At 33.4% G+C, this 13,371-nt stretch overlaps 1 protein-coding gene across 2 annotated transcripts; it reads right to left on the reverse strand.

The window, feature by feature from the left end:
• Positions 1 to 707: 707 nt before the first annotated feature.
• LOC107917780 (probable voltage-gated potassium channel subunit beta) lies at positions 708 to 5,188 on the reverse strand. Of its 2 annotated transcripts, XM_016847092.2 has the most exons (5): positions 4,679 to 5,188; positions 3,593 to 3,788; positions 3,221 to 3,364; positions 2,514 to 2,678; positions 708 to 1,062 (listed from the first exon to the last, which is right to left on the reverse strand). In XM_016847092.2, exons 1-5 carry the CDS (start codon positions 5,044 to 5,046, stop codon positions 949 to 951), a joined length of 987 nt encoding a protein of 328 aa, XP_016702581.1. In that variant the 5' UTR covers positions 5,047 to 5,188; the 3' UTR covers positions 708 to 948. The 2 variants fall into 2 exon arrangements, with proteins under 2 accessions (XP_016702581.1, XP_016702582.1); XM_016847093.2 differs by lacking the exon at positions 2,514 to 2,678.
• Positions 5,189 to 13,371: the final 8,183 nt, after the last annotated feature.

The following is a 13,371-nucleotide window of genomic DNA, read 5'->3' on the forward strand; positions in this document are numbered from 1 at the left end:
TCCATCACCCAAGTTAGTACATCTGCACTAACATCAGAAATTTGTGCTGATGTGGCATTAACAGCCAATTTTATGGTGACATGTGACAGCATCTCAATATAACATGTGATAGATATAAATAAAAAAATAAAAATCTTTTAAAAAAGTAAAAAAAAATTTGGACAAGTTCAAGTAGTAACTAAGTATTTTTTTAAACACATGTTAACTTCTAAAAAATTGAAGTTTAACAAATTGAGATAATATGTGTGACTGAATATAAATTCAAATACCAACTAGCTAAAAAAAAATTTACCAACTAAATTCTTTTGGACAAATTTAAAGATAAACTACATATTAACCCTTATATTAATATTTAATTATTTACAATAATTAAACTAAAAATTTTAATCAATAAACAGTGATCCTTGTTAGGATAAAACTATTGTTGCGCTGTCTATTACAAGTGTTGCAATAATTCAAACAACAATTTGAGTAACATTATAACCGTCAATGTTCACGTTGATAATTTTGGAGTTGGTACTTTTGTCTATTTTAGTTACATTTGGTTTCTTTATTTAAAATAATAATAATAATTTTTTTTTTTAAATTGAAAAATATTTTTGATAAATAAAAATAAAAAACTTGTTTCAATAGTGAAACTCTGGTATATATTTTTGTAGACTAGAATCATGAGAAATAAAATAAAAAATTCAAACCAAAGCAGAAAATAGAAAAGAGATAAATAAATTAGAGTTGTACGTACGTTCACAATCCACCAACAATCACAACCAGTTACAAATTCATTTCATCTCCCAAGTCTTCTTTCCACAATAATAAGGGTGCCAAATACAATTAAAAGTTGCAAAGTACTATAAAACACCAAACCAAATACACAAATTGAAGCTCACACATCTGCTCCAAAACACTGCTATGCCAATGACATGCTAAGGAAGCAACAGTATCCCGCGTCTACCTGTAAGAATCTGGACGCTTTGGCTTGCTTTGAAAAACTGTCTCAATCTTCTCCATGACAGCAGGAGTCAGCAATGCGATTACATCAAGTGCCTTCATGTTCTCTTGAATCTGAATGCAGAAAAAAAATTGCAGTTAAGTATTAGGAGTAGCAGCAGTGTAAATATTCAAATCCTAATGCAACCCTTAAAAAGCTAAGTTTAAAAAACTAATACACTTGAAACCTTTGTTGCTCCGACTAATATTTTCTTTATATACCTGTGTTCCGACAACCATGTTCAACACATACTCCGACATAGGTAAGAAAATATAACCTTCTAATGGAAATTCTAACATATAGCTTATACCAAATGTAACTAGCCTACCATAGATGATCAATCCATTAAAGCAAGAATCTCAAACACATGACAAGAAGAAAGGACAAAAAGAAAACGCTGGAACATTAGATTGGAACTTCTTGGAACCATAGAAAATAATATTTTCATCAGTTTACAAGTTCAGACACGGGTTCTTCCGACACTTAGCCTGGTGGCAAAAGAGTGAGGTTGTTATCCAGGTATTCTAAAAAGATGGCCATTAAGGAAATAGGTCTACAAACCCTGACGAATATGTCACTACATAATAGGTAAGTTGCAATCTTGTTACTTGGACTCTGGTATGATTGTTGGATATAGGTACGTGCACAACACAAGTATGCTAAACTTTTTCTATGTTTTTTCCATGTACTTAAGAGGGTCAGGATCATGTCCTATACTCGTATCTGAAAATGTGTTTAGACATGAGTGTGGGACATTGATACTTCAAGGAAAATGAAGAGTTGAGGTGGTATTAGGTTGCAATTAGATGTGTCAATTTTGAGTTAAACCCATAAACTTGTGCCGGCTAAACCGAACCCAAACCTGATTTGACCATAAAAAGTCAACAACCAAAACCTGTCCAACCCGAAAATAACCCAAACAAAAAATCATTCGAACCTGAAATGTCCTCAACACAAATGACCCGAAAATTTTAAAACCCAAAATCACCCAACCTAGATTAACCCAATCCAAAACCAACCCAATTAACAGATCTAGCTGCAATCAAGTCACCTATTGTCAACTATGCAAACAACCATAATCCCAAATTAATTTATAATCCTTTCATTAAATTACCCATATTTCATTGTCATCATCCAGTATGCCTATATAAAACATATATTGACACTTCAACGCATGCATAATTAGAAAACAGCCAAATTTTATACTACTGCACTACCAAAACAGCCAATCATGTCACCTTTTGCCAAATATGCAAACAACTATAATCCCAGATTAATTTATAACCCTTTCATTAAATTACCCATATTTCATTGTCATCGGCTGGTTTGTCCCTATATCAAACATATATTGACACTTCAAGCACATGTATATGTAGCAAACAGCCCAGTTTTATAATATTGCACTACTAAAAAATGTGTAAATTTGCTTCCATGAAGCATCTAATAGCCAAGCAAATTCATTGGATCCATACAGTGGTCCAAACAAATATGAAACAAAATGATTAGAGATACATAATATAATAACCTGAGATTCCTTTGTAGCACCAGTAATAACCGATGATACATTAGGATTTGCAGCGCACCATGCGATTGCAAGTTGAGCTAATGGTACACCAAGTTCATCAGCAATTGGCTTCAGTCCATTAACTTTCCTCAACACATCATCAATTAGTGAACGGTTAGCAAGATTCTACACAAGAAAACAACATAGCTTAGTTGCTTACTCATGACGTATAGGGAAGGATTTTCAGATTAGTCTCATAGAAATAATTAACATATGCTACACATCAAGTATAATCAAGTAATACTAGCAGCTAAATTAAGTTTCACAATCATCTCTAGAGATGCTAAATGAAAATGTTCATTAAATATGGAAAACATAAGTTTGCTTGGAATATTATGTCGGTACACGTACAACAACTATACAGTTGAGTTTTTGATCTTTTTGTTCTGTTTTTGGATACAGACACCAGAGATTTATCAACTGTAAACGTGCAAGAAATTATATTTACTACAAGCACATATGCATAAACAAGATGTTAGATTCGTAAGAAGCACAAAACATAGTGAACCATAGCCTAAAATCAATCTCATCAAAAAAATATATCCTTACGAGGAAAAAGAAACCTAGAAGACTACAAGTGGTTATGTTCAACACTTCAAATTGAGACAAAAAGATCAATAAAGCATACAAAATCAAAAGTAACAAATCAAATGTGAAGTGATTCTTACTTTGAAATTTTCCAAAGCAAACCGACTGTCAGATGGTATATTTCCTTTGTTGTATTTTCCAGTAAGCACTCCAGAAGCAAGCGGACTCCATGTTGTAAGACCTAGACCATAGTTAGTATACAGAGGAAGGTACTCGGATTCAACCTGCATTGATACAGAAAAGGATGAACAAATTGTATAGTCCTGAAGGAGGTAGGAACAAAGTCATTCCTGGTTAACAGCTGTAAATTCAAGGGCAAGTCAAGTTTTTATGGTACAAACTGAAGAATACTGAGAATTCTATTAAATGTGTAGTTGCCAAAACAAAGTTCACATAAAATGAAAAGGAGGAAATAGTGCCTACTCGGTATACTGAGTTCCAACACCACTTACCTTGTGCCTAGTCAATAGATTATACTCTGGCTGCTCCACAATCGGGCCTACCAGGTCCAACCTCTCAGCTACTCCCCATGCTTCCGTAATCTGTTGTGCAGACCACTCACTTGTCCCCCAATAAAATGCCCAACCCTTATCAATCACATAATTCATTGCCCTCACAGTCTCCTCAATTGGAGTCTGTGTGTCTGGCCTGTAACCAAATATCAAATTAATGCACTCATGTCAAGTTTCTTGAAAAGAAAACTCCTAGAACTTAAGACTCCCAAAAATTGATCAGAGAAATTATCCAGACGAAAACAAGACTTCAATCCACAAAGAACCGTAAAAGAGCCTTACACTGTTACATATGATAGATTATACACTACTCCACATGTAAAACATTCGACTAAACGGTAAAAAGTACAAGTACGAGCCAGATTACATTTAGCCCTCCCTACTCAAAAAATGGCAAATTAGTCCCCGTATATTAGATCAAAGAGCAAATTTATCATTTCTGTTAAAAAAATTATCAATTTGTAGGGTTAAAAAATTGATGTGTCTGATTGAATAATCAAGTAGTGACACATGATGCTCCATGTGTTCCACGTGTTAAAAAGTAAAAATAGAAAATTTTAACAAAATGATAAGTTTGCTCTTTGATCTAAGAGACTAATTTGTCCAATTTTTTTAGTAGAGGAGACAAAATGAATTTGACTCTTAATACAATAGCTACATGGTAGTTTTGCCTCAACTAAACCTATATCCAAAACCACACATTAGAATTCCTCGACAAACAAGCCATAATAAGACCCAGAAATACTGAAAATCGAACATCTTGAAGATTATAGATGCTACTTTTTAAGTAACTTCAGATCAAAACTAAAATCCAAAAATCAAGTGACTTCAGATCAAAATTAAAATCCAAGAAAAGATAAACAGCATAAAACAAATATTCAAACAAAAGCAAGAAAAGTTGTTAAAATGAATTGATCTAATGAAAAGCACCAAATCAGGAAACATAAACAAAACCCCATATCGATTCCAAACCCAAAAAATAAAAAAAGAAATAGAAAAAAAATCCGATCATTTAAGTGAACCAACCTATGACAATAGAGCACATCAACATAATCCATATCAAGCCTCTTCAAGGACGCCTTGGTTCCTTCAACAATATGTTTTCTAGACAAACCCTTATCATTTGGCCCAGGACCGCCCCAAAAGATCTTGGTAGAAACCACGATATCCGATCGTTTCCACCCAAGTTCCCTAATAGCCTGACCCATGATCTCCTCGGCTCGACCATTGGCATAAACCTCGGCGTTGTCGAAAAAGTTGACTCCGTTGTCTTTACAACACTGGAGAAGTGACTTTGCTTCTTTAACATCGAGCTGGTTACCGAAACTAACCCATGCTCCATACGATAGTTGACTCACCTTTAAGCCTGATCTGCCCAGGTTTTTGTACTGCATCTTTGTTTTTTTTGGATTGGTGGAGAAGAGAAGGCTGTGGAAGTGAAGTGAAAGAGAGAGAGAGAGAGACAGATAGTGGGCAAATGAAGCTGCAGCGTTGGGTATCTGAAATTGGGCAATAAAAAGGTTAAATCACATGGCATCGGAAATTTTTTTCTCTTTTTTTGTATTTATTTATACTAAAAAAAATCCTAAACTATGCTTTTTAGTTTTTACTCATAAAACCTAAACTTTAATGTTAAAATTAAAATATTTTGAAATTATATACACTATTAATAAAATATAAAATTTTAAAAAATAATTAAAATTTTAAAAGTGTGATTAAGTCTATTATATATATAAGTACTTTAAAAAAATTAAAACATTATTTTTTTTGTATTTAATAAAAATGCAAAAAATTTAAAATATCATCCTTTAATTTGAAATTAAGGACTTCCATGAATAAAAATAATAAGTTAAGATTTATTTAATTATAAAATAAATATAAGAGCCTGTTTAAACAAAATATAATAATTTAGACCATTTTACTAATAAAAGCCCATTTTCTATTTTATTTAAGAAAATAGGCCATTTTATTTATTATTTATCGGAATAAGCCGAAAACACTAAAACGCGTCCACCTAGGAGCGTTTTAAGGGGAAACTCTAGCAAAACGCGTTCCTCATGGAACGCTTTTGTCATGTCAACAAAAAACATGCTAAAGTGGACGCGTTTTGCTGACATGGCAAAAGCATTCCTTTAGGGACGCATTTTAGCCCGTGTTTTTCTAGGGTTAGGGCTATTTGCATGTTTAGTGACGAGGGTTTTTGGGTTTAGAGTTTTAGTGTTTTAAGGTTAGGGTTTTATTAAAATAATTTATTATTTTATTTGTTTAGGGTTTAGAGATTTAAAAAAATAAATTAAGGTTTAAATTTTTAAAAAAAATTAATTTAAATTAGGGTTTAGTGTTTTTAAGAAAATTAATTAAATTAGGGTTTAGGTTTTTTTAAATAAGTTTGTGTTTAGCTTTTAGGGTTTTTGTAAAAAGGTTTAGGGTTGAGTTTTGAAAAATTTATATTAACAATAAGAAAAAAAAATTTCTACAGTAGTTTCTGAAAAATAATTTTGAGAAGACGGTTCCGAAAAGATAATGTAAAAACGCTTCAAGTAGTATACACTGTGAACAAAAATACTGAAAAAAGCTCCCACATAGACGCTCTTTTTATACAGTAGTTCTTGAAAAAATAATTTTGAGAAGACGGTTCTGAAAAAATAGTCAAAAACACTTCAAGCAGGATGCACTGTCAACAAAATTAGTGAAAAAAGCTCATACGTAGACACTCTTTTTCTATAGTAGTTCCTGAAAAAGTAATTTTGAGAAAACAGTTAATATGTCAAAAACGCTTCAAGCAGGATGCATTGTCAACAAAATTACTGAAAAAAGCTCTCACGTTGACACTCTTTTTCTACAATAGTTCCTGCTTGGCCTTAGGCTATAAATGAGCCAAATGTCATTCACATGTTGCATAAGTTTCAGCAAGAAAAATTAGAGAGGCTAAGTAGAATAAAAATTGAAGATGAGTGAACATATTAGTGTTGTTATTTACTATGATGGTGAGGTTCGTGACACTAAGAACGGCATTGTTTTTTTTATCGGAGAATACAACACAACTGGTTTTTAACCAAGACATAGATTTGACAGAACTTCATAAAAGAATTAGGCACAAAATCTTCGGAATGGCGCCAATGAGAGTTTCGTCTATTAAGTATTAGTTTTGTGTTTCGGTTGATCCCATGACATATGGCTCAATTTATATCAAAGGTGGTCGTAGCTTGGAGGCGATAGTGCAGACTCGTCTCGCTAGTGGATCATTCTATCTTAAGTTATATATATAATTTTCATTGCCAAATGAGGCATTTGCGACTTCAACATCTACTACTGTTCGAGAGGAATACACGACCCTGGCTCGACACTCCATTAGTGGGAGGTAGAACACGCAAGCGCACGTTTTTTGTGGCAGAATGGAATACACAACTCTTGCACGACACTCGGTTCGTGGATGGGACATTCACCTCGGTGGGTTGATGTTCGATGCTGGAAATACGTACTAAGGAATGTCATCAACTTCTAGTGGTTGACAATCTACATCTGATTGGGGACATTACGAAACGTCTCCAAGAAGGGATGATGTACTCCTTACGACGTCTACCGGTAAGGGGATTTCGCACGTTGCAGATGATGGTGGGTTAGATGATGAGTCTAATGTGGATCAACCTCGAAAGCCCATCCCTAATAGTGCAAAAGTTGCATTATTTCTGAACCGGAGCCTCTTCCAACCAAACCTAAAAACAGTGAAGGAGGTTCAAATAAAGAAAAAGAAGATCAGCAATTCACGGCGTACTCGCTTCTAGCCCACAAGCATAATGTCAATCTATCGGCAGATGATGCGTTGGAGTTTCTAGATTACCACACAAAAGGCGTGACCTTACAAGTTCATCGTTGGACTCAGGTGAATTGGAAGTTGGTAAGGAGTTTTCCAGTAAGGATAGTTTTCTTGGTGCATTGAAACAATATAACATCATGAACAAGGTTAACTACCACGTGGTTAAATCCAAATCTGAGAAGTCCGAGGCTAAGTATGTAGTGCAAGACGGTACATGTTTATGAAAAATCATGGCTTCGGTTAAGAAAAAGACAGGCTTATGGGAGTTATAGAAGTACAAAGGTCTATATACGTGTGTTGCTGGTATAGTATCACTGGGTGTTTAGGGCTTTTGAACAATAATGTTACTACTTAATGTTGCATTATTTAACGTACTTCGTTGACAAGTGTTTCACAAGATCATCCCAAGATGGATTCAGATATGATAGCTAGCTTAATACTACCGATGGTGAAGGCGGATCCCAAGACTTCTATGTCGGTCTTAATTGCCAATATTCATAACTAATTGAGGTACAGACCTTCTTACCGCAAGGCCTGGACAGCTAAGTAGAAGGCGTTAGAAAAGATGCATAGTGGGTGAGATGCTTCATATAATGAGGTGTGGCAATAGTGTCAAGTGCTGGAGAGGAACGTTCCAGGTTATGTAACAAACTTTGAAGCAAGTCTTACGTACTACAACGACGCTTGCTCCATGGATGCTAAATGTTTAAGCGTTTGTTTTAGAGCTTTAAGTAATGTTGAGATACATTTGTGTACTGCAAGCCATTGGTACAAATTGACGGTACCTTTATGTGTGGTAGATATACCCATTGACTATTGCTAGCTGTAGCACAGGATGACGGTGAGAGAATTCTTCCAATTGCGTTTGTAATAACACCGAGTGAGTCAGGTGACGATTGAGATTTCTTTCTTTCTAGGTTGAGAATGCATGTTTGCCCTCAACTTAATATCTGCGTTATATCAAATCAGGGCATTAGGATACTAGCAGCAATTGAGCGATAAGGAAACATATGGAATTGCACACACCATCAGTGTTGTCTAAGGCATGTTGCGTCCAACTATTATGGACAATATTAGTCTACTACTGAACAATAATAAGTGACCAAGATGGGTTTTTAATCTCTACTAATATAATTTTGTTTGTAATATTCAATTTATTCTAAATGGAAGAGTGGTATGTAATTTTCGCTATCAACTTATATTGATAGGGTACGAGATCAATAAGGACAGTTTTCATGAGATGTTGGGGATTTTGTGGTTAGTTAATGATCAAGGCGCAGACTACCACTGTAACATACGTTTTGATCAGTAAACACAAGCATATGACGGCGGCCTATAATATGGTCATATGACCTTAAACCTGGCTGAATTCATAAATTCTATTTTAAAAAAAACGCATCATTTGTTGATAACCATGGTTGTCCAGGAAACATATTTCTGTTTGGTGACACTATGGTTTCATGTGACGGAGTTCAACAGGCCAAACCAAGGTATTGCCGACAGGCAATATCGTGTACACTTGAGAAATAGGACTTACGACTGTAGGACGTTTGACGCACTTCATTATCCATGCGCTCATGCAGTTACAGTTTGTCAGAATCTCTATTTGGATCCCATGAGATATATCGACAAAGTGTACAAAATAGAATATCTGTACAACGTGTGGAGACATGTATTCCCACCGGTCCTAGATGAACATAAGTGACCATCTATATCGCTTGCTACATTTAAGTTGTTACCGAATAGAGAATTGCGTTGCAAACCAAAAGGTCGACCTTACTCGAGTATAATACATGATAATATAGATATCCGGGAAAGAACGAACCACTAAGTTGTGCTGATGGTGTAAGAACCCAGGTCATACAATTCAAACATGCTCAAATCGAAATAGTTGTGTGGATGGTGTAGGAACCCAGAACTGATTGGTCACTTCAAAAGCTTGCTGAAGTTTATTTTTAAGAAATTGTGAGATTGCACGGTGTTTCTATATCGATAATTTCCAGTCGGGATCTGCGGTTTACTTCGAAATTTTGGAAACAGTTGCATGGATCTTTTGGTACTTGACTTAATTTTAGCACAGCTTTTCGTCCTCAAATTGATGGGCAATCTGAACATGTTATTCAAATTTTGGAAGACTTGCTTCGTACTTGTGTTATTGATTTTGAATCAAGTCGAGAGCATTACTTACCTTTGGCTGAATTTGTATACAACTATAGTTTCCAATCAAGTATTCAAATAGCTCCGTATGAAGCTTTATATGGTCGTAGATGTCAATCACCTATTTGTTAGATAATATTGAGTGAAAGAAAAATGATTGGGCCAGAATTAATTCAAGAAACAGAAGACATTGTTAAGAAAATTTGGGATAGATTGAATACAACTTTTGATAGACAAAAATCATATGCAGATTTAAAACGTCGAGATATTGAATATTTTGTCAGCGATAAAGTATTTCTTAAAGTTTCACCTTGGAAGAAAGTTTTGAAATTTGGCCGAAAAGGGAAACTGAGTCCTCATTTTATTAGACCGTATGATATTACAGAAAGAGTGAGACCAGTTGCATATCGTTTGACTTTGCCTACAGAATTACAGAAAATTCATGATGTTTTTCAACTTACGAAATCAACTCATTTCATTGCAGTCAAGACTGATTGGTCACTTCTATTTGGGTAATTGTTGATCGACTTACGAAATCAACTCATTTCATTGCAGTCAAGACTGATTGGTCACTTCAAAAGCTTGCTGAAGTTTATTTCTAAGAAATTGTGAGATTGCAAGGTGTTTCTATATCGATAATTTCCAGTCGGGATCTGCGGTTCACTTCGAGATTTTGGAAACAGTTGCATGAATCTCTTGGTACATGACTTAATTTTAGCACAGCTTTTCGTTCGCAAACTGATGGGCAATCTAAACATGTTATTCAAATTTTGGAAGACTTGCTTCGTACTTGTGTTATTGATTTTGAATTAGGTCAAGAGCATTACTTACCTTTGGCTGAATTTGTATACAACTATAGTTTCCAATCAAGTATTCAAATGGCTCTGTATGAAGCTTTATATGGTCATAGATGTCAATCACCTATTTGTTAGATAATATTGAGTGAAAGAAAAATGATTAGGCCGAAATTAATTTAAGAAACAAAAGACATTGTTAAGAAAATTTAGGATAGATACAGCTTTTGACAGACAGAAATCATATGCAGATTTAAAACGTCGAGATATTGAATATTCTATCGGTGATAAAGTATTTATTAAAGTTTTGTCTTGGAAGAAAATTTTGAGATTTGGCTGAAAAGGGAAACTGAGTCCTCGTTTTATTGGACCATATAAGATTACAGAAAGAGTGGGACTAGTTGCATATCGTTTGGCTTTGCCTACAGAATTACAGAAAATTCATGATGTTTTTCATGTTTCGATGCTTAGAAGATATCAAACAGACCCATCTCATGTTATTTCGACAGAAGATATTGAAATTCAACCTGATTTGTCATACGAAGAAGAACCGATTGAGATTTTGGCACGTGAAGTGAAAGGGTTGCAAAATAAGCGAGTTTCGTTAGTGAAAGTGTTATGGCGTAGTCAAATTGTTGAGGAAGCAACTTGGGAACCGAAAGAGATAATGAGATCTCAGTATCCCTACCTCTTTTCAGGTAAATTTCGGGGACAAAATTTATTAAGGGGGAGAATTGTAACGACCCAATAGTCACAGGTATCGAAAAGTGTGTCTTCAGGTATCCATTTTCGTAAAATGAATTTGTAAATATTTATTAAAAATACTTACAAAGTTAATTGTGAAGTTAATTAGGTTTTGGTTAGGTGAAATTGCTTGAATTAAGAGTAATTAGGTAAAAGGACTAAACTGTATAAAAGGTAAGAGTTGAATTATAGATTAAAGAAAATTAAAGGGACCAAAGGAGCAATTATGCCAATGGTCATAATTGAGGCAGCATAAGTTTATATATATTATGAATTTTTAAAGTTAAAATATATATTATAATATTAAAATATTAAAAGTTAAAAGTTAAGTATGTATATATTATATTATATTATAACAATTAAATAAAAGAAAAAGAATAGAAAAAGAAAGAGAATAGAAACGAAATAGAAGAAAAAAAGGAAAGAAAAGGAAAAAGAAGGAGAATTAGGGTTTTAAGGTTCAAAGCTCAATTGGTTAGTTAATTTAGTCCATTTTCTTATAATTTTTATATTTTTAAAATCCTAGTATTAAATACTACTGGACCTATGTCAAAATTTTAGAAATTTTTGAGTTTTTAAATGTTGTCTATGTTGAATAAATAGAGTATTAGGAACTAAATTAATAGATTTTTAAGTTAGAAATGAAAAAGGATTGAATTATAGAATAAATTGTAAATTTTAAGTATTAGGGACTAAATTGTAAAAAATTTTAAAATTTAATATTTAAGTGAAATTAGAGAGTTAAATCTAGTTTAAAGTGGAAATTGAATGAAAATATAGAATTAATTGTGAAGAAATAAAGTTAGTCCCGGTTTAGGGACTAAATTGGAATTTAGGCAAATGTTGAATAAAAATTGAATTATTCAATGTTAAATTAAATTGTATTGTATTAATGAATTTTAATTATTTTAATTCTGTAGCTCTAAGAAGAGAAAAAATAAAGTCGACAAGGAATAGCTCGAAAATTCTAGTTTGTATTTCGATAATCCGAATCTTATAATTAATTGTTGTATTTTGATTTAATGTTTATGGTAAGTAGTTTGAGGTAAGTATATGACATTTTGATATTGAATTGAATTAAATTCATTGTATATGTGATTATATGGAAAAATTGATATTTGATATTGATTGTTATTGAATAGTGAATTGAAACCCTATTAACTATATCGGGCTGAGTCGGATATAGATGGCATGCCATAGGATTGGAAGAGTTCAGGGATTTTTTGACTTCGAGTCAATGAGACATTGGGTGTCAATTTATCACTTTAGATATATTCAATGAGGCACTCACTACAGGAAAATAGGGCTTTAGCGGCATTTTATCAAAAAACGCCGCAAAAATTGTACATTAGCGGCGTTTTAGCAAAAATGCCGCTAAAAGCAGAGCAATAGCGGCGTTTTTGGTAAAATGCCGCTAAAAACTAGAGCAATAGCGGCGTTTTTCCAGAGCAATAGCTGCGTTTCCCAAAAACACCGCTAAAAACCAGAGCAATAGCCGCGTTTATGGTCAAAACGCCGCTAAAAGTCATTTAACCCCTAAAACCCTAAACCCCCAAAAATCATAAACACTAATCTATAACCTTTAAACCCTAAAAACCATAAATACTAAACTATAACCCCTAAAACCTTAAACCCCAAAAAACATCATATGGATGTTGATGTGTATATACATAGATATTAATGTAAAAGCTTCTGTTCATAATAAATTATGAAAGCAATACTTAATATTGATTAAATTTATTTTGGGGTTTAGGATTTAATATTTAAGGTCTATGGTTTAGGGTTTTATGGTTTAAGGTTTAATGGCCATGGGTATATAGTATGTTAATCTCAAGTGAATCATATTGAATAATTAAATCCTAAACCATATAATTAATATATATTTAGGGGCATAAGTAGGGGGTTGAAAAAGTCTCTGCTCCTCTAAAAATGAAAAATTTTCCATTTTGGTTTTTTGAAATTTTTAAAAATTTTAAAGGTAAAATTGCACTTCATCCCTTTGAATAGTGGAAAATTTTTGATTTAATCATTTCAAAATTATAAAAATATATGTTAAACTTTAATCGTTTAAAGTTTAGATGATAGGGGGTAAGGGTTAGAGGTTAAGGGGTAGAAGTTTAGGGTTTATGTTTTATGGCTTAAAGTTTAGAGGTTAAGAGTTAGGGGTTTTACGAGTTATGTGGTTTAGAGTTTAAGATTTAAGAGTG

This window comes from Gossypium hirsutum, chromosome A09 (genome assembly GCF_007990345.1).
Source record: "Gossypium hirsutum isolate 1008001.06 chromosome A09, Gossypium_hirsutum_v2.1, whole genome shotgun sequence".
Lineage (NCBI taxonomy): Eukaryota > Viridiplantae > Streptophyta > Magnoliopsida > Malvales > Malvaceae > Gossypium > Gossypium hirsutum.

Bases quoted from the DNA above. Each gene is read 5' to 3' on its own strand.
- LOC107917780 (XM_016847092.2), bottom strand. From the start codon at position 5,046: ATGCAGTACAAAAACCTGGGCAGATCAGGCTTAAAGGTGAGTCAACTA. The intron at 3,365-3,592 runs GTAAGTGGTGTT...GTATCAATGCAG, and splicing joins ATCTATTGACTAGGCACAAG to GTTGAATCCGAGTACCTTCC. The intron at 1,063-2,513 runs GTTATTATATTA...TTCTGCATTCAG, and splicing joins GTGCTACAAAGGAATCTCAG to ATTCAAGAGAACATGAAGGC.